Source organism: Oratosquilla oratoria, chromosome 10 (genome assembly GCF_046742065.1).
Source record: "Oratosquilla oratoria isolate Oo_2021 chromosome 10, ASM4674206v1, whole genome shotgun sequence".
NCBI lineage: Eukaryota > Metazoa > Arthropoda > Malacostraca > Stomatopoda > Squillidae > Oratosquilla > Oratosquilla oratoria.
The window spans coordinates 43,636,593-43,662,121 of record NC_134786.1 but is presented as its reverse complement, the minus strand read 5'-3'; the positions used below and the strand labels follow the sequence as shown (position 1 = coordinate 43,662,121).

At 40.8% G+C, this 25,529-nt stretch overlaps 1 protein-coding gene across 1 annotated transcript in view; it reads right to left on the bottom strand.

The window, feature by feature from the left end:
* Positions 1 to 4,788: 4,788 nt before the first annotated feature.
* Positions 4,789 to 25,529, bottom strand: part of Impbeta11 (importin beta11) — a 57,973-nt gene continuing 37,232 nt past the window's right edge. Inside the window, exons 6-9 of the mRNA XM_076191740.1 lie at positions 24,510 to 24,775; positions 21,960 to 22,224; positions 10,190 to 10,426; positions 4,789 to 9,426 (exon numbers count right to left, since the gene is read on the bottom strand). Coding sequence (XP_076047855.1) covers positions 9,190 to 9,426; positions 10,190 to 10,426; positions 21,960 to 22,224; positions 24,510 to 24,775 — 1,005 coding nt within the window. The 3' untranslated portion in view covers positions 4,789 to 9,189. The remainder of the gene's footprint in view (positions 9,427 to 10,189; positions 10,427 to 21,959; positions 22,225 to 24,509; positions 24,776 to 25,529) is intronic.

Sequence of the window (25,529 nt, the reverse complement as noted above, 5' to 3'; positions counted from 1 at the left end):
CCCTATAACATTTGATTACTGTACTGCTTATCGTTATTGGTGCTTGAATAAAACAAGTTTTGATAACTCCTTCCTCACTTTGACACCGGTTACTTTTTGAGAATATAATTTGGAGATATGATGGAGCCTGATTTTGCAGAAGCACGTGACGATACACTTGATCAAATTGACGATGTGGTTAGAATCCGGGGTTGTGTCGAACATGTGGAAAGATAGAGAAATTGTCATATCTATGATCTAAATTGTTTCAAATAGTAAAATATCGCATTAAAGTGGTGAACATGTAAGGGGCCATTCAAAGAGTATGTAACGCTGGGGGGGGGTGCATGGTAGATGCGATGCGTTACGAGGATGTGGGGGTGTTTTCAACAGCGCTACGCAACGCTAATAATGGTTATTTATATTCATTTATTAATTTATGCCATAAATTATGCACTGAAATAGCATATCCTTAACAGATCGAGCAATAAATATCGAGCAAAAAATCCAAAAACATCATACCATGTTTCATTCTTTGATGCAATCGTAAACAATTTCACACATGACAAATAAAAATGAGTATGTTTTGGTGAGAAGTCAAGGGGGAGGGGTGTTTGGCGGATCTGGCCTACACTTGATGGGGGTGCCGAGTTGTAATTAGTTGTAATCAGTGTTATGTAATACAGGGAGATGTAACACCCAGTGTTACGCAATGTTACATGAGGTGGGGGGTGTCGAATTTCACCAGAAAAAACGTTACATAATTTTTGAACGGGCCCCGAATAGTAATTCAGCCCATCTAATATGAATTCCTCACACTTCACAATATAGAAAAAGCCTACACATGTAATCAGGAAGAACAACTGGTTCTATACACCTACACAGCTCTGGACAGCGTTTGAGCCTTATAAGATATTTTTAAATGATAAATATCTATCCTGCTATTGCCACGATTACATTCGTGACAAATGGGTTGCTGCTAGATCTCTATTTCTTACGATAATAAATACAAAGCATTAACATGACAACAATTAACAAAACAGTTGGTGGGCAACATTTTATGGCTCCTGATGGCCGCATCATTTGTTGATGGGTATCGGGATGTTTTGGGTAATAAAACTTTAATTTACTTACGAGTGGAAGGACTGCTCACATCCACCTTTTCTCCGGTTGGTGCAGTTGAATGCAGCACAAGTTGGCATTGTAAAATGATCGTTGAATATGTATATGGGAGCGAAAGCTGCCGAGAACTGTAATTGTATCAGATCAGTGATCGCGTGGCGCGACTTTGTTTTGGTACTAACATCATGGCTGCCGCCGACCTCATAATCTCGACAGCGATCCGTGATCCAGTTATATCTAGATCAGTGGGTGCGACCATCGTTTATATTGGAGCTATCACATGCCGTAATATACTGTAGGTTATTCATTATACTTTTACTCATTATATATCATGTGTATTCCATACATAAAGCTATGTTTTGCAATTATGATATCAGAAAGAGTGGGCCGAAACAATTAGTGATTTGGGAATCCCAGACCTGCATACCTAACTACCGAATAATCGCTCACTGAGGAGTGACCACGTTGAGAGGGGCGTGGTAAGTCAACTTGTTCGAGCGCTCTGCCCCATATTGGCTGTAGCTCACCGCACTGCCTAACCACGAACTTTCAGCCATAGCTGTACTTTAAACACTTCGCCTCCACCTTTTCGGTGTAATATTGTCCCCAATTATAGAGGCGCTGGTTATTGTCGACAAAATACAAACACCTCTCATCTCACACCGTCCAGTCACCCTTTGCTTCATCTCTCATTCTCCTTTTTGCTTACCTTTCCTGCTCAATTCTACTTCCATTCCTTTGCTACATCTGCAATATATTTCACTCCAGTCTGCTCCCTCTCTCTCACCCACCTCATACCAATAACAAGCCTCGAATTCAAATCTTTCAGGCAAGAGGTGCGACTGTGTTCATTGGTATGTATATTGTGTGCGTGCGTGTGTACTGTGTTCATGTGCATGTGTTCATGTATTTGTATTTACCTAGTTGTATTTTACGGGAAGGGAAGCTATGCTCGTGGTATCCCGTAAATGTGTGCACATGTGTGTTTGTATGTGTATATTTGTATCTGCCTTTTCAATTTTTCAATTTCAATTTAACAGTTTCTTCAACAAAATATCACACATTATATTTTCATGTTGAAGATGTACAGATACATACATACATATACCAAAGGCTTTTTCCCCCTTACACGGGGGGGTAGCCAAAAAGAAAAAGGCATAGAAATCACTCTCACACATTTCATTTCCCATATATTCCACTCCCCTCCCTCCCTCCTATCTTGGCACCTCCTGGATGACGGGTCATCCCTGCATCCTGTCCACTGCCCTGGGTCAGAAGCAGAGTCGCAAGACACAGCACATCCACAGCAAGGCCGCTTCATAAATTCGGCGACTCCCCTTCTCCGTCCCCTCATGCAGGAAAGGAGAAGACGGGGAGAAATCCCTTCGGGCTACGTCAAATTTTTTCTCATACATACTTCCTCACCCCCCATCCCCCACCCACTCCCCCTCATGCATCACAGCATCATCTATACACAACCCTTCTCCATTCACCCCTATCTTCTGTCCTCTCCCATCCTTCCTCTACAGACATTCCTCTCTTTTGTAAAGCTCCTTTCACCCCATCCAGGGTGACATAACACATCCCTGACGAAGTCTCACATTCACTCTCTCCATTTCTAATCCTAACACAAGCTCTACTACTTTCATAAAAACTCTTGACTGCTCTTCACAGCTTTCCTCCTATCCCATATATCTGCAGTACCTCCTACAGTGCCTTCCTGTCTACCCTGTTGTAAGCCTTTTCCAGATCCATAAAAGCCCAAAAAACATCCTTACCTTTTCCTATAGCTTTCTCACATATCTGTCTTACCACAAAGATTTGATCTACACATCCCCTACCTGTCCTAAAACCACTGTTCCTCTCCTAATCCTCTCAATCAAGACCCTCCCATAAGCCTTCCCAACTACACTCAACAAGCTGATCCCTCTGTAACTACTACACTCACACTTGTACCCCTTTCCTTTGTAAAGCAGAACTATACAGGCACTCCTCCAGTCCTCCTGCACTCTACCCTCTCTTAAACAAACATTAAATAACCTCACCAGCCAGTCCACCATAACTGTACCTCCTTTCTTCAGACATTCTGCATGGCATCCATCCAACCCAGGTGCCTTACCTGCTCTCATCATCTTAACAGCTGCTTTCACTTCATCCTTCCCTATTTCTCCTCCATTTTCCTCACTCATCACTCTCATTTTCTTAGCGTTTCTCACTGCAACTACCTTTCCCTCCCTATCCTCCTTCACATTTAGCAACTCGCTAAAATACTCTGCCCACCTACCTCTCACTACCTTCTCTTCCATTATCATCTCTCCATCTGCTCCTTTTACCTTTTCTTCTCTACATACATTTAAATATTAATTTGTTGAAAAGGAGAGAGCGGAAATAACAGGCCATATAATTATGAACTCTGAGCTCTCATTCAGAAGTGTATTTGCTGTCACACACAAGTCCAACACGATCCAAGACCGTGGTGAAACACCAGCTCCTCCTTGAGGAGATCAAAGATCATAATGGCACTGTGGCGTAAGGTGATAGGTGTGGGTCAGTGAGCAGTTTTGCGGTAAATATGTAAGGATGATAGTACTTACTTATACCAAGGCTTTTTCCCCCTTACAAGGGAGGTAGCCAAAAAAGAAAAAGGCATAAAATCATTCCCACCCATTCCATCCCTGAAAACACTCCACACCCCTCCACCCTCCCTCTTATCTTAGCACCTCCTGGATGACGGGTCATCCCTGCACCTTGTCCACTGCCCTGGGTCAGAAGCAGTGCCGCAAGACACAGCACATCCACAGTAAGGCCGCTTCATTAAATCGGCGACCCCCCCTCTCTGTCTCCCCATTGCATAAAATGAGAGGACAGGGAGAAATCCCTTCGGGCTGCATCAAATTTTGCTCACACATACTACCTCACCCCCCATTCCACCTCATGTAATCACATCATCATCCATATACAACCATTCTCCATTCACCCCACAAATCTTTGTGAGGATGATAGTATTCTACTGTATTTACTTAATTGTAGTATACAGGAAAAGAGCAATGCTCATTGGGTCCCATCTCCTATTCTCTAATTTTATAACATACCTAGACTCAAATCAATGTGTAGTTTCAACTTAATCTATATCCTTGATTTCCAATTATCACATTCAGATTTGAACTCATGTATTGAGCTTAAAATGGGGTGTATGGTATAAGGAGGGTTTGAAAAGAGAGCAATATCTTTTGAAGGAGAGCACAGAGAGAAGATAGGGGCAATGGTTCTAAAACAAGATACAATATCCGTGGGAAACAAATGGATGTTGGATGGGTGTATCATCCATTTGTAATCTATACACTTTGTCTCTTGCACACTCTCCATCTTTTCAAGTAACGAAAAGATAGTCCCATTAAGCTGCCTCTGACCCAGGCAGTGGCCAGGAGACTGGGAAGACCCTTCATCCACGAAGAGCTGAAATGAGAGGGAAGCAATGGTTGGTGGATGGGAGTGGGTGTGTGCCTTGGCTGGTGACCTACCTTATAAGAGGGAATAGGCCCGTGGTACATAGATTGATCCTCTATAATTTTCATTTTGGGTGTTAAATGATGATTGGGTTGACAACTACACACACGAACATCTTCCACAGATGAAAAAATACACAAACATCTTGTAAACAGACAGGTTCAATGTAAACACAATCACTGTGCTTCAGAATTTTTTATTTTTCATGTATGTTTCCATAGGATACTTTAATATGATGCATGTATTCATTAATGGGTACAGTAAAATTAAGCAAATGTTCTTATGAATTTGCGTATGATGAAGTTACAAATAAAAAAAGTTCTACATAAATACCTTAACACACAAAATACTAAATACCCAAAAATTCTTTAAAAAAAAAAAAAAAAATCTGGCTAGAATATGTGAATACAAAAAATCAAAATCATAATGTACATATGCTTGACAATCAATAAAAGGTATGTACCAGAGAGCAAAAACACATCTAACCCTTTTCCATGACATTTATTTCCAAAATATAAACAGGATGAAGAAAAAACTGTTCATATTCATCTCTCACAATGATCTTTTGCCAACTCTTTTTAGCCAAGTCTATATTATTCAATGCTTTTGACGTGCAGTTACTCTTCACACACAAGAATATGAAGCAAATCCTGCATGCAAATGAAGTGAATAACATTATTCATAAAAGTTAACATCATTTTGTTAGTAAGTACTGACCAATGCAAGCTGATTTTCATATTCTCCATATTCATTCATGTTAGGTCTACCATCATCTTTATTAGGTCTATCAATGCTTTCACAAAAATACGTAGGCTGTGTTTCTAGCAATGAATATGCCAACTCCTCAAAGTAACCACTCTTCTGATCACAAATTGCATAAGAAAATGCAGAAAATGAGTGAAGTGTAATTACTACGTACACACAAAAAGCTCCAAATCATCTACTTGCTTCAAGGTGCCCATCTGTAACTAACCTTGCTTCAAGGTCCTCCACAAATCAAAATAAGAAACATTTCTGTTACTAGTCTTTGCAAAATCTACATATGGGTAGTCCCCATATAATCAACAAGGATGGGGTAACCTCACATATTGTACATTTTCCGATCACTTTGTAATATTTAACCACTTCATGCAGCAGCCTCCTTAATATATCATTCGAGTAACTGCCTACCAACTTCATTCAACTTATGGAAACCCTTGGCAGGCAAAGGGTTTAAGATAATTGTTTATATATTTCATTCTACCTATTGCCAAACAAAACCAATTGAACAAGGGAAACCATTAGCAAAGGGTCCAGTTCTGCAAATGCAGATATGCTACCAGTTGTGTACATCCTTACACAAGTCATCTTCCAATCCATGTATACTAGCCATGTGCATATCTACACTATATGTATCTTACCAACTAGGCAGTTGCAACTATTCATAGCACCATCTGATAGTTCACAACAAAACTAAGTTCACATGTTCACCTCAATAAACATGTCCATGTTCATGTACGCTCATATGCCTGTGCAACAATTTTGCAAGCCGAAAAAATAATCATACCTGCACTGCAATATCCAATATACACATCCATCTCCCACATGTATGCCTAGAAAACCACCCAACATGTACACACACCAATTTAAAACTCAGACCAGTTCACCTCCTTCAACTTCAAAAACTCCTTTTTATCAAGCTGGTCATGATCTGCATTTCTTTCACTGGAGTTTAGCCATGTTTAGTAGTTTGAAATAATGAAGCACAGGCACCAAACACGAATACAATCACCTTTTCATCCCACCAAACATGAACCAAATACACTCACTCAAGGTTGACTGATGAGGTCAACTAAAATGGTTTGGCTATTCAAGGAGGGGGGTGGGGGAGTTAGTGGGTTAAATAATAGTGACACATCAATATCTCACCAACATTTTATGGTATGTAGATTTAGAATAGTTTCAGCGTTTGAGGCACTATTACACATTATTTGATGCAATTCATTCAATTGCATAATACTGAAAAAATACAGAGGCCAACACAGAAACAGTACCAAAACTTATCTTTCAGTTATGGCAGATTCAAATATGTCGAGTTGTAATTTTACAGTGGGACTAAAGAAACCAAAAGTAACCATTTTGCTATCACAAAACCTATTTCTAAATTGTTCATTAGAAATATACAATGCATTTGTAGTTATACACATATCTGCAATTTAAATTACTGTAAAACAGAATATCAATTATCCTACTTATGGATTATGAGGTAAATGAAAAGTTGGAAATGTAAAACCCGAATATATGCATAACTCATTGTGAGCCCATTCCAGTATATCACAGTCCTCAGTAGGAGAAGCTGCTGGGCACCTTGCAAGGTAAAGCAGGTAATCAATACACTTTTACCATTACAAAGGTAATGATATCAAAGAATAATTGACGGGTACTTGCAAATGGTGGTTCTATAAGACAAACACTGGAGAGAATTATTTACCTGCTGCCAGTCTTCAAAGCCCATCAACACCCTCAACTCCTGAAAGGATGGCATTCTTGTTTACGGAGCCCAGACCTCTCTTTTCCCTCAACTATTTTCCCTAAACCTTTACTTATATGGAGAGCTGACAAGTGATAAATGCTACTCCACTTCCCCAACATTTACATATATGGAGAGCTGACAGCTGGTAACTGTTCCCACTCCTCTTACTAACCAGTAACACAGACCCAAACTAATACAACACAGCAGCCCAATGTTTCTTCCCAGAGATCTGTGAAAGGCCCCAAGGAATATTGCTGGTCATTATGGAGTTGTGGGTTTCCAGTCAAACATGAGACACATTATTATCATTATCAATAGTTCAAGTCCAATCCATTTCAACAGCTGAATAACTAATTCATCCATACAAAAACTGCAAAAAATGTCAAAGGTTGGTAAGACACCAACAAAACAACATTATTCCATTAAGGAATTACAGTTGGCTCTCCAAAATATGGCTAAAGGTAACTGATAGCCATACAAGATTTAGTAATTCCCTGGTTCAGGGAAGCAGAATTTTCATATTGTAACCTCAATGCCCTACATTTTTCTAGATTGATCACTTCTGAGCTTTAAACTTGTGTCAAATTTATATTATGTTAGTAATATGAAACCGTCATATTACACTCATCCAATGATGGTTTAAATTTTAATGAATTGCATGCATCTACATCATGTCCTATTATATTATTTCAATGAGTTTGTGAGGTGGTCCAGATACAAGTGGACAGACTTGTTTATGGTTTCGTCTTGTATGCTTTTGATACAAGGCAATTTTGTGTCATTATTGAAGCTGTACTACATAGAAGGCCCTGTCCATCAAATTTAAGAACAATGTACTGGTGGCATGCTGTACAACATGTTCAAGCACTGCTAAACGCTCAAGATCTTTTCTTCTCAAATCTATTTTTGGAGTACCAGTTTTTGGAATCAAATAATTTCCAAGAATGTATTTTCATTCACATAAATTATGTTCTGTCAATGATATTCACATAATCATTAAATTTCACATTTAATACACCACCAGGCAGAATATCTATACAAATGGATCCTTGAGTAAGGAAAGGTAAAATTTTTGTTATATTCAAAGCATATATTCAGGATTAATGACAATAAGTTACAAAAATAAATAAATCAATCAATCAATCAATCAATCAATCAATCAATCAATCATTCCATTCCATCAGCTTCACCATCCTTCCATTTCTCCAATGTTCTTGAAATTTTTATCTCCCCAATGTTGCATCTTGCCTTTTCATTTTTCCACAAGAAACTGCCTCAAACCTTGCGTTATGTCTAGCGTTTTCATTTTCCCACAAGACACTGTCTCAAGTCCTGCCTTATCTCTGGTGTTCTGCTGTTCCCCCAGTGCTGACTGCCACCATTCTTTGATGCTAGTTTAACATGCCTAACCTATTGACACATGAAAAAGCAATCAAGCTAAAGATGATCCAGCTCATTAACAAAGTGATCATTCCAGAGTCAAGTAAGTTCAACTGTACAAAATCCAACTTGCACATTTCAAAGTTGTGAATCATACTAACAATTAGATAATCTGATATGTACTATGTCAATTTAATCCTGAAGCTAAATTCAACATAACTTATACAAACCCCATTAATCCATAACCTAATCATTGGCTTAAACATTTCTTCATTTTCGGAGGAAAACTTACATAACAAAAAGGATCAGGAATATAAAACTTTATGTCCTGTGATGTTTAACCATCTTGTGTTTGTGTATATACATATACCTATAAAATACATGTATATATCACATGCAAATCCATCCTCTAAGACACCTTTCAAGCACAAAAGCAACAAACTTGGTTAGACAAGTCAATTCACTTCCTTATTTACAGTCTGTATGGCTGGGAGAGGCAAATAAATCAAGGCTGTAGGATATGCAAGATCATAACAGATTTCACAGGCATAATTTAAATTTATTAATGGTATGATGAAGTATGGAATTGTTTATACATGTACAATTATACATTTATCTTAATCACCATCTGAAGAATAAATCTGCCGTTATTCCCCTTTGACCAAGAACTTCAAGCTCAGAGCTCAGCATTATTGGGCTGTTATCTCTGTAAGAAGCTTTTTGCAGTCTTCTTCCAGGTCCTGTGCCAACGTACTAATAGTGTGCGGGTGCTGGGACTGCTGCAGGCGCATGACCTGTTGGCCAAGGAAGACACGCAGGCTGGTGGTGTGCACAGGATCCTGTTGTGCCATGGCCTTGCTTCTTGCACCATGTTCAGTTTCAACCTCATAAGAACTAGGTGACCCGCCTCGTCCACCACCAACCACCTGCAATGGTAATTGTATATATAAATCTGTTGCCTGGGATTTCTCTCATACGAGTATAGCTCCAAGGAATACAATGAAGACCACAATGTTGGCCCATAAACTCCAGTTAGAAATTGGGTTGTCTGTATGTCTGTCTGTGTCTGTTCAATCTATGATGTTGTGTTCAGTATTTTCTGTATGATCATTGTATCTGGGGTAGTTTCTGTGTTCAGGCCTATTCAGAATTGGTACTGTCTTAGTGCTGGATGATGACCTGAACAGTCATGCTTGTGTAGTTCTTGATTCTCTGGGGAGGGATCTTTCTGTGGGACTGTAGCATGGAAAGATTTGATGGAGCAAGGCATTTGGTGGTCAGTCTTGGAGTGCTTGTTTTGTGACCTGTGAATGTGTTTTTGTACTGAAGATCAAGAACGAAGTAGACAGATGGGAGTGATGGAGGTATTGGATCCAAGACAAATGACCGTTGACAAGGAATAGAATTCAAAAGATAAGAGTAAATGGATGAGAGAATGACACAGCCCTAGGGGATGGGATATTCCCATCCACTCCATAAATTCTCAAGTGGAGGAAAGGAAGAGGTCCTTAAAATAAAGCAGTGAGGATAAACCAACTTTGCCAAAAACATCTGTGGGAATTAAAAAGGTAAAAGCAAAAACATTCTCAATTTCTATATCTATATACTAAAAGCCCCCTTCTTTAATAATTGAGGTAGCCTGCTAAGGTACACCCACCCTCCACCTCCATTTCAATATACAGTACTTACCAGTTTATCATCAGTACTATCCTCCAATGTTACATCGAATACAACTTCAGCCACAGCAGTAACTGCTTGTGCCCACACTTTCAACACAGGTGGCCAACCACTGCCACTTAAATATGCTAGCCCTAATGCACACAATTTCTTTCTCTCCTCTGGTGTCACAAGGGACAGATTGTCGGACCACACTGTTACGAGCCGCTGCAGCACCTGCTCTGGATCTTGCTTCAGTTCCATGGCAGCCTTAAATTGAAGAAAGTAAAATGATTAAGGATCTAAATTTTGTACTAAAGTTTATAGCAATCTTCTATTTATACACCAAGAGCTTTTTCCTCCTTATAAGGAAAGTAACAAGTCAAAGGCATGTACTTATTCCCACCCATTCCATTCCCATCCCTTGCCCCTCCCATATTAGTTCCTTATGGATCAGAAACAATGTAGTAAGACACAGTACATCCACAGCAAGCCCACTTCGCTTAATCGGCGACACCCCTCTCAGTACCCTCATGTAGAAAAAGAGAAGACCGGGAGAAATCCCTTTGGGCTGCGTCAAAATATTATTCACACCCCTTAACCCCCACTCCTCCCTTCTTTGCGTAACAGTAGAGATTACAAAGAATTACAATGGTGGAGCATGCCGACAGGAGACCTTTTGGTACATATCTAGGTCCAATGTGAAAAAAATATATAATGATAAATAAATAAATGAACAAATAAAAAAACATAATAATGTAAATAATAATAAAATACATAAATAAATGCATAGGTATAGTTAACAATGAAAATTATTTTTTCGGTTGGAAAAAATAAATAAATAAAATAAAATCAGCAGGTGACATCGTGAGGGATGTGGGGACGTATTGCACCACCCTGCCAGACACTAGAAAATTGTTTTGACATTTAAAAGTCTAAATGTCTACTACCTTATGTGGTGGGGATTTAACTCTGATTACATTCATACTGTTGACTTCTCTTCTTATATCTTCTGCATCTTTTTTATTCAATTTTTTTCGTGGATATATGTACGTATGGTAGTGTACGATATGTTTTCCACCAACACCACTTAGACTCAGAGAGAGAAATGCATGTAGAAAAAATAAATAAATAAATAAATAAATTTTCGTACGAGTGTTTTTGTGTTTTTTTCGTGCTCTGTTATTATCTAGTGCATTTTTCTCATTACATAAAAATGGGAAAACATAAAAATAAGTTTATGGCATGGAGTCAGTTTGCCAAGAAAATGAAATCACGTTGGGATAGAGTAAAGAAGGAACAAAGTGACGAATCGGCACCTCAACCCAGCACTACTAGCATCTTGTGTGTGGAACAGATTCATCAACTATATATACTTCTCTTCGACATCTGAGGCAAGAAAGACAATGAAAATCATGGACAAGGCCAGAATATCCCCATGCCAAGTCAAACTGAAGAAAAGTGCAAGAAAAACCGAGTCTGCAAATTATCAGCCTGGGGGCTTTTGATGCATAGTACATTAGGGCTATCCTGGCAACAAGGAGTTGGGTGGCATCCAATGATACCATCCCCTCTGAGGGATTAGTATTCTGTCTTTTAGAATACATCTGCATTCATTTATGTATTATAAAAGACAAAAGGGGACCAGGTGCCTATATCAACATAGATGTTCCCCACACACCTTCCCCATAAAAGTGACCTGAGGTGACCTGAATGACCTTCCTTGAAAATCTGACCTCTTGACCATTATCAGGTGTAGGGTAAGGAACAAATCATAGTAGTATTGCTCTAAAAAAAAAGTTATTAATGTACTGTGCATGGTCACCTCAACATAAAAATGCATTTTTCTCAAAACTAAAATTTAAAAGTTAAAATTTTTATCTCGACTTCTATTGCTCCAATTTTAAAAATTCTTGTGGCATAAAAAACAGAAAAGAAATCTCTTCAAAAATGCAAATATTCCTTTTTTCTAAATCTTGCAGGATCTGTGATTTCTTATCAATATTTTTTGGAAAAAAAAAAAAAAAAAAAAAATCCTTTTATTGTGTGAACATACTATTCATTGTACACATACATATACCAAGGCTTTTTCCCCCTTACAAGGGAGGTAGCCAAAAAGGAAAAGGCATTAAATCACTCCCACCCATTCCATCCCTGAATACACTCCACACCCCTCCACCCTCCTTTTCTTAGCACCTCCTGGATGAGGGGTCATCCTTGCACCTTGTCCACTGCACATCCACAGCAAGGCCGCTTCATTAAATTGGCAACCCCCCCTCTCTGTCCCCCCATGCATAAAAGGAGAAGATGGGGAGAAATCCCTTCGGGCTGCGTCAAATTTTGCTCACACATACTAACTCTCCCCCCACCCATTCCACCTCATGCATCACATCATCATCCATATACAACCATTTTCCATTCACCCCTGTCTTCTGTCCTCTCCCATCCTTCCTCAACAGACATTCCCCTCTTCCCCAAAGCCCCCTTCACCCCATCCATCCACCTCATCCTAGGATGTCCCCTCATGTTCACTCCCTCCACATCTGCCTTCCATACCTCTTTTACTAGTCTTTCTTCACTCATTCTTTCCATGTGTCCAAACCATCCCAATACTCTTTCATCAACCCTATCTTCCAACTTCTTTTCCATCCCTGTTCTCCTCCTCACCTCCTCATTTCTCACTCTATCTTGCCTAGTAACCCCCATCATACTTCTCAGACACCTCATTTCAAACACATTCAAACTACTTCTCTCTTCCTCTCTAATGTTCCATGTTTCTGCCCCATACAGTGCTGTTGGCACAATCACTCCTTCATACAGTCTCCTCTTAGCATCCATTCCCAAATGTCTATTCCTCATTACACTTTTTAATACACCAATCCATTTACTCACTTCTCTCAATCTACATTTTACCTCCACCTTCACTCCACCTTTTCCTGCCACATTTGCACCCAAGTATCCAAAACTATCCACTTCCTCCGGTTGCTCTCCCTTAATGCTCACTTCCAGTGTACTGCCACTTTCACCCTTTGTACATCTCATCATCTTACTTTTACCCACATTTATCTTCAGCTTTCTTCTATCACACACTCTCCCAAACTCTGTCACCAACTTCCTCAGTCAATCCTCCGATCCTGCCACAAGCGCAGTGTCATCCTCAAACAACAGCTGGCTCACCTCCCACTTTTCTCCATTTTTTTTAAACCATCTCCAATCCCTGACCCACTACCCTTGCATTTACCTCTCGCACTACCCCATCCATGTATAAGTTGAACAGCCAGGGCAACATAACCCATCCTTGACGAAGTCCCACCTTTACCTCGAACCACTCACTCTCTCCATTTCTAATTCTGACACAAGCTCTACTACTCTCATAAAAACTCTTGACAGCTCCTAGAAGCTTTCCTCCTATCCCGTATATCCAGAAAACCTCCCACAGTGCCTTTCAGTCTACCCTGTCATAAGCCTTTTCCAGATCCATAAAAGCCAAAAAAACATCCTTCCCTTTTCCTATAGCTTTCTCACATATCTGTTTTACCACAAAAATCTGATCTACACAACCTCTACCCATCCTAAATCCGCACTGTTCCTCACCAAAATCTATCATCAGAGATGCTATCAAACATCATTTAGAAAGTAAATGATAAATGATAGCCATCATGGTTTCAGACGGAAACATTCTTGCATGACTTACTCGAATTCTATAATACAGTCATCTCGAATTATGTCAAAAGAGACAATATATCTAGACTATGCAAAAGCTTTTGAGACTGTCACCACAAAAGACTACTTACTAAATTAGCTTCACATGGAATAAGTGGTAGCCTATTAAGTTGGACTAGTAAATAGTTGAATGATTGAAAACAGAGTTGTTTTAAATGGAGAAACCTCTAGATGGAAAAATGTTATGAGTGGAGTTCCTCAGGGTTCGTTCTTGGACCACTTCTATTCATAGTATATATGATATAGACCATGGACTAAAATCTATTGTTTCCAAACTTGCTGATGATACAAAACTGTGTGGAATGGCAAACGGTCACTTAAATCAATTAGATATTAAAGAAGATTTAGATAAATTACAGGAATGGTCTGAAAAGTGGCTAATGAAATTTAACACAAATAAATGCAAGGTAATGCATACATACATACATATACCACGGCTTTTTCCCCCTTACAAGGGAGGTAGCCAAAAAGGGAAAGGCATAAAATCATTTCCACCCATTCCATCCCTGAATACACTCCACATTCCTCCACCCTCCCTCTTATCTTAGCACCTCCTGGATGACGGGTCATCCCTGCACCTTGTCCACTGCCCTGGGTCAGAAGCAGTGTTGCAAGACACAGCACATCCACAGCAAGGCTGCTTCATTAAATCGGCGACCCCCCCTCTCCGTCTCCCCATGCATAAAAGGAGAAAATGGGGATCACAACATCATCCATATACAACCATTCTCCATTCACCCCAGTCTTCTGTCCTCTCCCGTCCTTCCTCAACAGACATTCCCCTCTTCCCCAAAGCCCCCTTCACCCCATCCATCCACCTCATCCTAGGATGTCTCTTCATGTTCACTCCCTCCACATTTGCCTTCCATACCTCTTTTACTAGTCTTTCTTCACTCACTCTTTCTATGTGTCCAAACCATCCTAATACTCTTTCATCAACCCTATCTTCCAACTTCTTTTCCACCCCTGTTCTCCTCCTCACTTCCTCATTTCTCACTCTATCTAGCCTAGTAACCCCTATCATACTTCTCAGACACCTCATCTCAAATACATTAATGCACATAGGTAAATATAACAGTAAGTACAATTACAATGCAAGGGTAGTGGGTCAGGGATTGGAGATGGTTAAGGAAAATGGAGAAAAGTGGGAGGTGAGCCAGCTGTTGTTTGCGGACGACACTGCGCTTGTGGCAGGATCGGAGGAGGGATCGAGGAAGCTGATGACAGAAGAAAGCTGAAGATAAATGTGGGTAAAAGTAAGGTCATGAGATGTACAAGGGGTGAAAGTGGCAGTAATCTGGAAGTGAGCATTAAGGGAGCGCAACTGGAAGAAGTGGATAGTTTTAGATATTTGGGTGCAAATGTGGCAGGAAAGGGTGGAGTGAAGGTGGAGGTAGAATGTAGATTGAGAGAAGCGAGTAAATGCCTTGGTGTATTAAAAAGTGTAATGAGGAATAGGAATCTGGGAATGGATGCTAAGAGGAGACTGTATGAAGGAGTGATTGTGCCAACAGCACTGTATGGAGCAGAAACATGGAACATGAGAGAGGAAGAGAGAAGGAACTTGAATGTGTTTGAGATGAAGTGTCTGAGAAGTATGATGGGGGTTACTAGGCTAGATAGAATGAGAAATGAGGAAGTGAGGAGGAGAACAGGGGTGGAAAAGAAGTTGGAAGATAGGGTTGATGAAAGAGTATTGGGATGGTTTGGACACATGGAAAGAATGAGTGAAGACTAGTAAAAGAGGTATGGAAGGCAGATGTGGAGGGAGTGAACATGAGGGGACGTCCTAGGATGAGATGGATGGATGGGGTGAAGGGGGCTTTGGGGAAGAGGGGAATGCCGGTTGAGGAAGGACGGGAGAGGACAGAAGACAGGGGTAAATGGAAAATGGTTGTATATGGAAAATGTTGTGATGCATGAGGTGGATTGGACGGGGGAATGGGGGTGAGGTAGTGTGTGTGAGCAAAAATTTTTGACGCAGCCCGAAGGGATTTCTCCCCGTCCTCTCCTTTATATGGGGGGATGGAGAGGGGGGTCGCCGATTTAATGAAGCGGCCTTGCTGTGGATGTGCTGTGTCCTGCGACACTGCTTCTGACCCAGTGCAGTGGACAGGGTGCAGGGATGACCCGTCATCTAGGAGGTGCTAAGATGGGAGGGAGGGTGGAGGGGTGTGGAGTGTTTTCGGGGATGAAATGGGAGGTAATGTTTTTGTGCCTTGTCCTTTTAGGCTACCCCCCTGGTAAGGGGGAAAAAAGCCTTGGTATATGTATGTATGTACAATTACAAGTTATTTGGAAATTCGTTAACAAAAGTGGATAATGAAAAGGATCTCAGCATAATTAACAGTAACAATCTCAAATCATCAAAGCAGTGTATTTCAGCCTCTGAGAAAGCAAATAAGATTCTAGGACTGATTGCACAATATTCTGACTTCAAAAATCCATCACTCATTAACAAGTGATATAAATCATTAGTTCATCCACATTTGGAATATGCTGTTTCCATATGGTCGCCGAATCTTATTGAAGACGTTGACAGATTGGAAAAAGTACAAAGGCGAGCCACAAAACTGATTTCAAATATAAAAAATAAATTGTATGAAAATTTACTAAAACATATGAATATGTTCTCCCCAAAAAAGCGTAGACTCAGAGGTGACTTGATACAGGTCTTTAAGATTCTAAAAGGAATTGACATCAAAAGTGACAAAATGAATGAGAATTAGACAAGAAACAATGGTCTCAAACTGCCAGGAAATAGATTTAATGTGGAAGTGGGTAGAAACAACTTTGCCAACCATGTAGTTAATGAATGGAATAAACTTCCTGCAGAGGCAGTGCAATGTAGTTCAGTTCGAAGCTTTAAGAATCATTTAGATAAGCACCTAAGCAAGATGCTGTAATGACTGTCATTTATTTTATATTATTTATTTGTTTTGTTATCATTTGTCTGTTTATTATTATTTGCTTGATTTTTATTTATTATTAGTTATATGTCAATTTATTATTATTAACTAATTACCTGTTTGTTTATCATTTAACGACACAAGTCATATTCCCGATTTTCGCCGGACATTTTGCTTTCCTGTGGCCACATTTTTTTGTCTAGACTAATGATTTTTCTACAGCTTAAATACAAAAGTATTATGCACCCTCAAGATTTTTACCTAGGCCTAAAAAATTATATGTTCATTGAAAACTATTCAGAGGAAAAGAATCCCCTTTGTATGAGAGTTAAGACACCAAAAGGAAAAATACTACATATTCTCATTTGTGTACAACAAATTGGCAGTTGTTAAGATGATGAAAGCAGGTAAGGCACCTGGTCTGGATGGATGCCATGCAGAATGTCTAAAAAAAGGAGGTACAGTGATGGTGGACTGGCTGGTGAAGTTATTTAACCACTCCACTCCGGGCCAAAATCTTGCTGGCAGCATTAGCTGCCAGACGTACGATGTTGCATCATAATACTCACATTATAAAAAATAAATTCACGGCTGTATCGATCGTTCTCTCTTTCACCCGTGAATTTTGATAACCATAGAAAATATGATGAAGCCAGTTTACAGAGTATGGGGGTCACGCAGGTACGACTACAATAAATATAATCAAGATGCCGACATCGGCATCCTCACGTACCCACTTGCTCCTCATGACGTCTACGTAGGCGTCACCGTATGGAAGGGGTTAATGTTTGCTGGAGAGAGGGTAGAGTGCCTGAAGACTGGAGGAGTGCCTGTATAGTTCCACTTTACAAGGGAAAAGGGCACAAGTGTGAATGTAGTAGTTTCAAAGGGATTAGCTTGTTAACCTCTTCACTCCGGGCCAAAATCTCGCGGGCAGCATAAGCTGTCAGACGTACGATGTGTCGTAATAATACTCGCATCATAAAATATAGTCACCGCTTATATCGATCGTTCTCTCTTTCACCCGTGAATTTTGATAACCATAGAAAATGTGATGAAGACAGTTTAGAGAGTATGTCATTACGCAGGGGCAACTACAATAAATATAATCAAGACGCCAATATGGCAGCCTCGCGTATGCACTTGCTCCTCATGCAGCCTACGTATGCGGCACCGTATGGAAGGGGTTAAGTGTAGTTGGGAAGGCTTATGGGAGGATCTTGATTGAGAGGATTAGGAGAGGAACAGAGGGAGTAATTGGTGAGGAACAGTTTGGATTTAGGATGGGTAGAGGTAGTGTAGATCAGATTTTTGTGGTAAAACAGATATGTGAGAAAGCTATAGGAAAAGGGAAGGATGTTTTTTGGGCATTTCCCACTGCAGCTATCTTTCCCTCCCTATCCTCCTTCACATTTAGCAACTCCCTAAAATATTCTGCCCATCTTCCCCTTACTGCCTTCTCTTCCATTATCATCTCTCCATCTGCACGTTTTACCTTTTCTTCTCTACTTGATTTGCCTCCTCTTCCATCTCTTAATTTCTTTCCAAAACATCTTTTTATTACTTTCAAAATTTTCTGTCATACTCTTACCCCATTTCACATCTGCTCTCCTCTTTGCAACATTTACCTTTTGTGTTACTTCTCTTTTCTTTTCTTTGTTACTCTCATATGACTCCCTCATCCTATTTTGTAACCAATCTGTGAAAGCTCGCTTCTTCTCTTCTACAACCTTCTTTGTTTCTTCATCCCACCATTCACTACCCTTCCTTCTATTTCCTCCTGTCCTTCTTGTTCCACACACCATCTTTGCACACTTTGTGATGCTCTCCTTGAACCATCCCCATTCCTCCTCCACACCTAGCTCTATTCTATCCTTCACTCCCTCCCACTCCTCCTTTAGCTTCTATTTGTACTCCTTCTCCTTTTCATTCAAAGAGTTCACTCTAAGCAACTCCCTACCTTTTGTCCCTTTCCTCTTTCTCCATCTATCCTCCACTCTCAACTTACCTTCCACCAAAAATTATCTGATATTCCCCCACCCTCTCCCCTTAGCACATGTACATCCTTAACTCTTCCTATCATAATCCTATTTAACACCACATAATCCATTAACGCTCTATCTACCACCCTTCCATCCACCACCCTCTCCCATGTGTACTTATGCTTGACTTTCTTCCGAAACACTGTATTTGCTATCATCAACTCTCTTTCTAGACACATTTCCACCATCAACTCTCCACTACGATTCTTTCCTGGAACTCCATATTTCCCAACCACTCCATCAATTAGACCATTTCCTACCCTAGCATTAAGGTCTCCCAGTACTATTACATTGACATTTCTTCCTAAATCCTCTATGCACTCATTTAAATCTATCCAAAAGGCCTCTCTTTCTTCTACACTCTTCTCACTGCCAGGCCCATATGCACTTACAAAGACCCACATCTCCTTTCCCAGTTTCACCTTCATCCACATTATCCTTGAGGAAACCTCCTTCCACTCCACTACATGTTTACCTATCTCTTCACTTACTAGAATAGCCACCCCTTCCCTCCCTCGCCCTTCTCTTCACTCCTGATAACCTCCCACTTACATTCCCAAACTTACACACACCCTTCCCTTTCAACTTAGTTTCACTCAAAGCCAACACATCCATCTTTCTTCTCACAAACATACTACCTATCTCTTCCCTTTTACTCTCATCTGTACCACATCCACGCACATTAAAAGACCCAAACCTTAGGGTGCTGGTCGGAAAACTCCCAGACCCTCTTATGCCTTTACTTTTTCTTTTAGGTATGTCCCCTGTGGGGCTACAAGGAGAAGGATGCCTAGTCCCAATCCCCGTCCCTTTCTTCTCGCCTCTTACGATCCAAGTGGGAATACTTGGTGGCAGTATTCTTTTCCCCCACCACAGGGAAATTCACCCACCAAAGAAAAAGAATACTCAGAAAAATGGTACAGGACAGCAACAAGGGGTTGGGGGACAGCATAACGGAGGGACAGTCGTTGTATAAAAGTGTCATTTCTCTATGAACAGAGTTTTCCTCTATCATAGACAAAATGATGTGTGGCTCTGGTCCGTAGGGGCACCCCATATAGACCCTAAAGTATCAACTGCATGCTACTTTGCCACAATAAAAAGCAGCCAATACCCCAGCCTAGTAACCCCTATCATACTTCTCAGGCACCTCATCTCAAACACAATCAAATTCCTCCTCTCTTCCTCTCCTATGTTCCATACTCATACTTCCGCCCTACACAAAGCTGTCAGCACAATCACTCCTTCATACAATCTCCTCTTAGCATCCATTCCCAAATGTCTACCTCCCATTACACTTTTCAATCTTCCAAGGCACTCATTCACTTCTCTCAATCCACACCCCACCACCTCCACTTCTCTTTCCCACCACATTCACACCCAAGTATCCAAAATTATCCACTTCCTCCAGTCTCTCTCTCCCAATACTTACCTCCAGTTTGCTGCCACCCTCTCCTCTTGTACATCATCACCTTACTTTCACCTACATCCATCCCCAACCCCCCCTTGCACACCCTCCCAAACTCCATCACCAACTTCCTCAATCCCTCCTCTGATCCTGCTACAAGTGCAGTGTCATCAGCAAACAACAACTGGCTTATCTCATACTTTTCTCCATTTTCTTTAAACATCTCCAATCCCTGACCCACCACCCTTGCATTTACTTCTCGCACCACCCCATCCATGTATGAATTGAACAGCCAGGGTGACACAACACATCCCTGACAAAGTTCCACCTGTACCTCAAACCACTCACTCTCTCCACTTCCAATCCCAACACACTCTACTACTCTTGTAAAAAATCCCGACTGCTCTTAACAGCCCTCCTCCCATCCCATACATCTGCAACACCTCCCACAGCACCTTCCCTATCCACCCTGTCATAAGCCCTTTCCAGATCCATAAAAGCCCAAAAATAATCCTAACCCCCTCCCACAACTAGGTAAATACTTAACCCAAAAACACCCCTCTCTTTCAATTTAGTTTCACTTAATGCCAGCACATCCATTTTCTTCCTCACAAACATTCTGGCTATCTCTGTACCACACCCAAGCACATTAAAAGACCCAAACCTCTGAGTTCTGGTTGGAAAACTCCTCCCAGACCCTCTTATGCCTTGACCTCTCACAGGAATGTACCCATAGGGCTACAGAGAGCAGGATGCCTAGTCCCATTGTGGCAGCCTTTACAACCCAAGTGGGATGACTGTGGCAGAATTCTTTCTTCCCACTACCACTGGAGAAAGGCAAAAATGGAAATATATACTCAAGGTAATGGTACAAGACAGTATATTAAACATAAAAACTAGGATAATTTAAATTTTTACAACATTACACCTGACACCCATTTCACGCTCATCCAATACCGTTTTTGTCACACACACACCCTTCCCCACAATTTTACCACATTGGGCATGAAGAGTCATCCCTGTCCCTCATTACATTACTCTGGTCAAAGGCAATGCAATGAGAGACCATTTCCACAGCTGGGTCTGACAGCTCATGCTAGTTTAACTGAAATCATTTCATTATACAGTGATACCCTTCCTCATTCCTCAACATAATCTACAACAAAGATGATGAGACTATTCCTTTGGGTCACTTCATTCTTGGTCTTCCTCTCATGTTCATTCTATCCACTTCGGTTTTCCACACTTTTTTGTTGGTCTGCTTATTACATACCTACATACATATACCAAATGGCCCTTTCTCCCTTAAAAAGGAGGTGTCTGAATCAAAGCATAGACCCACCCTTCACCCATCCAAAATCAACTTGTTGTCTTTTGTATCTTAGCTCCTTGTGGATAAAGGGTCATCCCTATTTTTTTTTAATTAGCCATGGGGGTATGGGGTTGGGAAACTGAAGATCCTGCAGATTAGCAGTGAAGTTAACAACAAATTTCACTCTTCTTGATAAACATGAGTACTGAAAGAAAGTACATCTATCTGTATATCAACAGGCTTCTTCCTCCTTATAAGAAAGGCAGCCAGCCAAGGCATGCTCCTACGATCATTCCTAAGGAATTCAGCACTCCAATAAACCCTGCATTTCTGTAGGATCTTCCAACAAGTACTAACAATTACATCTTTGTTGAACATTATTCATAATTAGAAAGGCTCCTCCACCTACCTGATTGATGGCCCATTTAAATACTGGTTCAGCATACAAGATAAGCCTGGCCACGACAGACAAGTACATGGACATAACCATTGGATACTGTTCTCCCTCCAGAACAACTCGGACTATGCCAGGCAATAGAGGCTGGATCAATGTGGCAGCCTCAGATGGAAGAGCTCTCAACATCATTTCCACTGTTCTCAGGATCAACACTAAACCTTCACTCTTCATGTCAGTTAACAATGACTTGAAAAGCTCCACAAGAGAATTCCCATACCTGGAATACAAATAAAACTGTATATACTACAACAATTATGATGCATAAAGAATTCCTTCACTCTTAGGTGTTTTCGACATTAACATGTTCTTGTTAAATGTAGAACAGAAGTGGGAAATCTGTAAATCCAATAATTTTCTTTATCTTCATGTCATTTTTACCAACCATTGCCAAGGTATTCAAAATGATATCCACAGATATGGTTTAGAGACCATTGGCTAGAGATTGACTAATTGTCAACCATGATTTATAAACAACAGTATGAAAATATAATCTCATACAATATCCAAAGTGCCTCTTCCGCCTTACAAGGTGGGTAGTCAAGTATACATCTATATCTTTATACTACATATCTACACTATATACGGAGATGAGGAGGGGGAGGGGTCACCAATTAAGTGAACCAGCCTTGCTGTGGATGTACTGTGTCTTGCTACATCATTTCTGACCCAGGGCAGGGTGGGATACAGGGATGACCCATCATCCATGAGGAGTTAAGATGAGAGTGGGGAAAGTGTTGTGGACGGGAGTGGAATGGATGAGAGTAGGTACGTACCTTTGACTTGGCTACCTCCCTTATATGGGGGAAAAAGCTATTCATATATAGAATATACTATGTATATGTTATCTATCTATAAGGCTTCTTCCCCCTTATAAGGCAAGTAGCCAGCCAAGGAATGCACCCACTACACCCAATTCCATTTCCATCCATCACCAAGATCTTCTTCCTCCTTAAAAGAGAGGTAACCAAGTTAAAGGCACCCACTCCTTCCCACCACCCCTGCACCCCCACTTCGTCTTAGCTCCTCATGGATGAAGGGTCATCCATCTCCTGTCCACTGCTTGGGTCAAAAGCAAAACAGTAAAACACAGCACATCTACAGCAAGGCCATTTCACTTGCACAGTGACCTCCCTTCTCTGTCCCCTAATATGGAAATTGGAGAAGATGGGAAGGAATCCCTTCAGGCTGCATCAAAATATCATCCACACACAACCACTCCCCATTCCTCCCCATCCCCACCTTTTCCCTTTCTTGACAGAAAAGAGAAGACTTGAAGAAAATCCCTTTGCACTGCATCAAAACATCATCCATACACATTCTCCACTCAACCCTATCCCATCCCTTCTCCTTTCTTTGCTCAAGAGACATTCCCCTCTTGTTCAAACCCTCTTCACTCAATCCACCTCTGCCTTCCACACCTCTTTTGCTCATCTGTCTTCACTCATTATTTCCAATAATTTTTCATCAGCCCTATCTGCCAGCTCCTTTTCCACTCCTGCTCTCCTCAGCACATACATACATATGTTAAAAGGCCTTTGCCCCTTTATATTAGGCTTGGCCAAGTTATAATATCCACCCACTCTGCCCTCATTTCCCAAGTCATCATCTAAGTCAGTGGTTCTTAACCTGTGGGGAATTCCCCACTGGTGGGGAATGGCGGAGTTGCCAAGTGGGGAATGACCGGTCGGACAGAAGAACCACTGTCTTTTTTTTTTTTTTATTGATGTGTTTTTGTTTCTTTTTGTTTGTTTCTGGTGTCTTCTTGTTGTCACCGATGCTGTGGTGGGAGATGGAGAGTTGGCTCACTAAAAAGTGGGGAATTGGAGAAAAAAGGTTAAGAACCCCTGATCTAAGTAGTGGGAGGGGAGTAGCTCTTAGCTGTCAGTTCTTTTTGTGTTTAAAGATGGAGGATATATTACTATGACAGAGAGAGATCTTGCACCTGGTTCAAAGATTAATCATCAGTCCCTTGGGGTTATACTTCCAAATGGAAGTTAGGAAGTTGATAATTGCTGGATGGCAGATAGGTCCTTCTTGCAGGGCCATCTCATGAAGGTACATGTCATCAATCCCTGAATCTGTTTATCTATGATGGCTTCTTCCCCCTTATAAGGGAGGTAGCCAAGTTAAAGGCAGACATCCACTCCTATCCACCACCCTGATTTCCCTCTCATCTTAGCTCCTCTTGGATGAAGGTTCATCCCTGCCTCCTGTGCACTGCCTGAGAGAAGCCATGCAGGATGACACAGCAGATCCACAGCAAGTCACTTCACTTACACATCAACCCCCCTCTCCATCCCTTCATGTGGAAATTAGAGAAGACAGGGAGAATTCCTTCCATCTACATCAAAATATCATCCACACACAACCATTTCCCCCAGCCCCACCTTCTCCCTTCCTTGTTCTTCAGACATACAATTATATTCCAGGGCTGATTTTTTCTACCAATCCCTGAATACAATTATAATAAAATAAAACAAATAAAATAGCACATGAGCTTACTTTGCTAAAAACTGCTGAGGGCAGAGAAGAACATAGGCCATTGTAATCTGCAAACACAGGCGAAGATTATCCACAGACATCTCGAGCAGTGGAAGCATATTAGCATACAAATTCAGGAGAGCATCATGAGCCTGTGCTGTGTTCTCCAATGTCGTTAGCCACAGTTGCAATCCATCCTCCAGTAGGTAAACATGGCAGTCCTCTCGCACATCCGTGGAGATGTTTATTATGCTGATCAGGAACTCATGCAAGCTTTCACTGCTCCTCTGAAAATTTATTAAAATGGTATAAAATGTTTGCCTCCACTAGTAACATGGTTTTGATCTGGAAAATAATGCATACCATTCTCCAACTAAACAGAATTGAAATATTCATGCACAGACACTATCCATCTATATACTAATAGGCTTCTTCCCCTTTGTCAGGGAGGTAGGTATGCACCTACTCCTACCCATCATCCATTTCCCTTTTATCTTAGCTCCTTGTGGATAAAGGATAATCTCCACCCAAGTCCACTGCTCAGGTCAAATAAAGAGAGACCTTGGTCCCAGTCTGGAAACAGTGTGTCAGACCCTCTGGGTTGCAGTTCTTGGTGGAAGTGAGGCCTAATCATTATTTCTTTCCAATCAATCTGTTGCCCTTGGTCTCTCTTACATAAGACATGCAGCCTCCAGAAAAAAGGGGCCAAAGATCTTTGGGGAGGTGGGGATTCTTGATGTTTGTACATAGACATAAACATAGACATAGACATAGAAGGGTCCCGGAAGAGGCTATTGAGCCTGTGACTCCGGCTCTAAATAACTAATACTTAGGCCATCTGGGGTCTAGTGGTCACTGTGGTCTAGGTGTTTGTTATTTATTTGAGCTGTGTAATCGAATATTTGATCTTGATGTTTCCATACACTATCCAATCTCTTTTCAAAACTCACAACTGAATTTGCATTCACAACATGATCAGGAAGACTATTCCAGTTGTTCACAACACGACTGCAGAAAGTGAATTTCCTGATGTCCAATCTT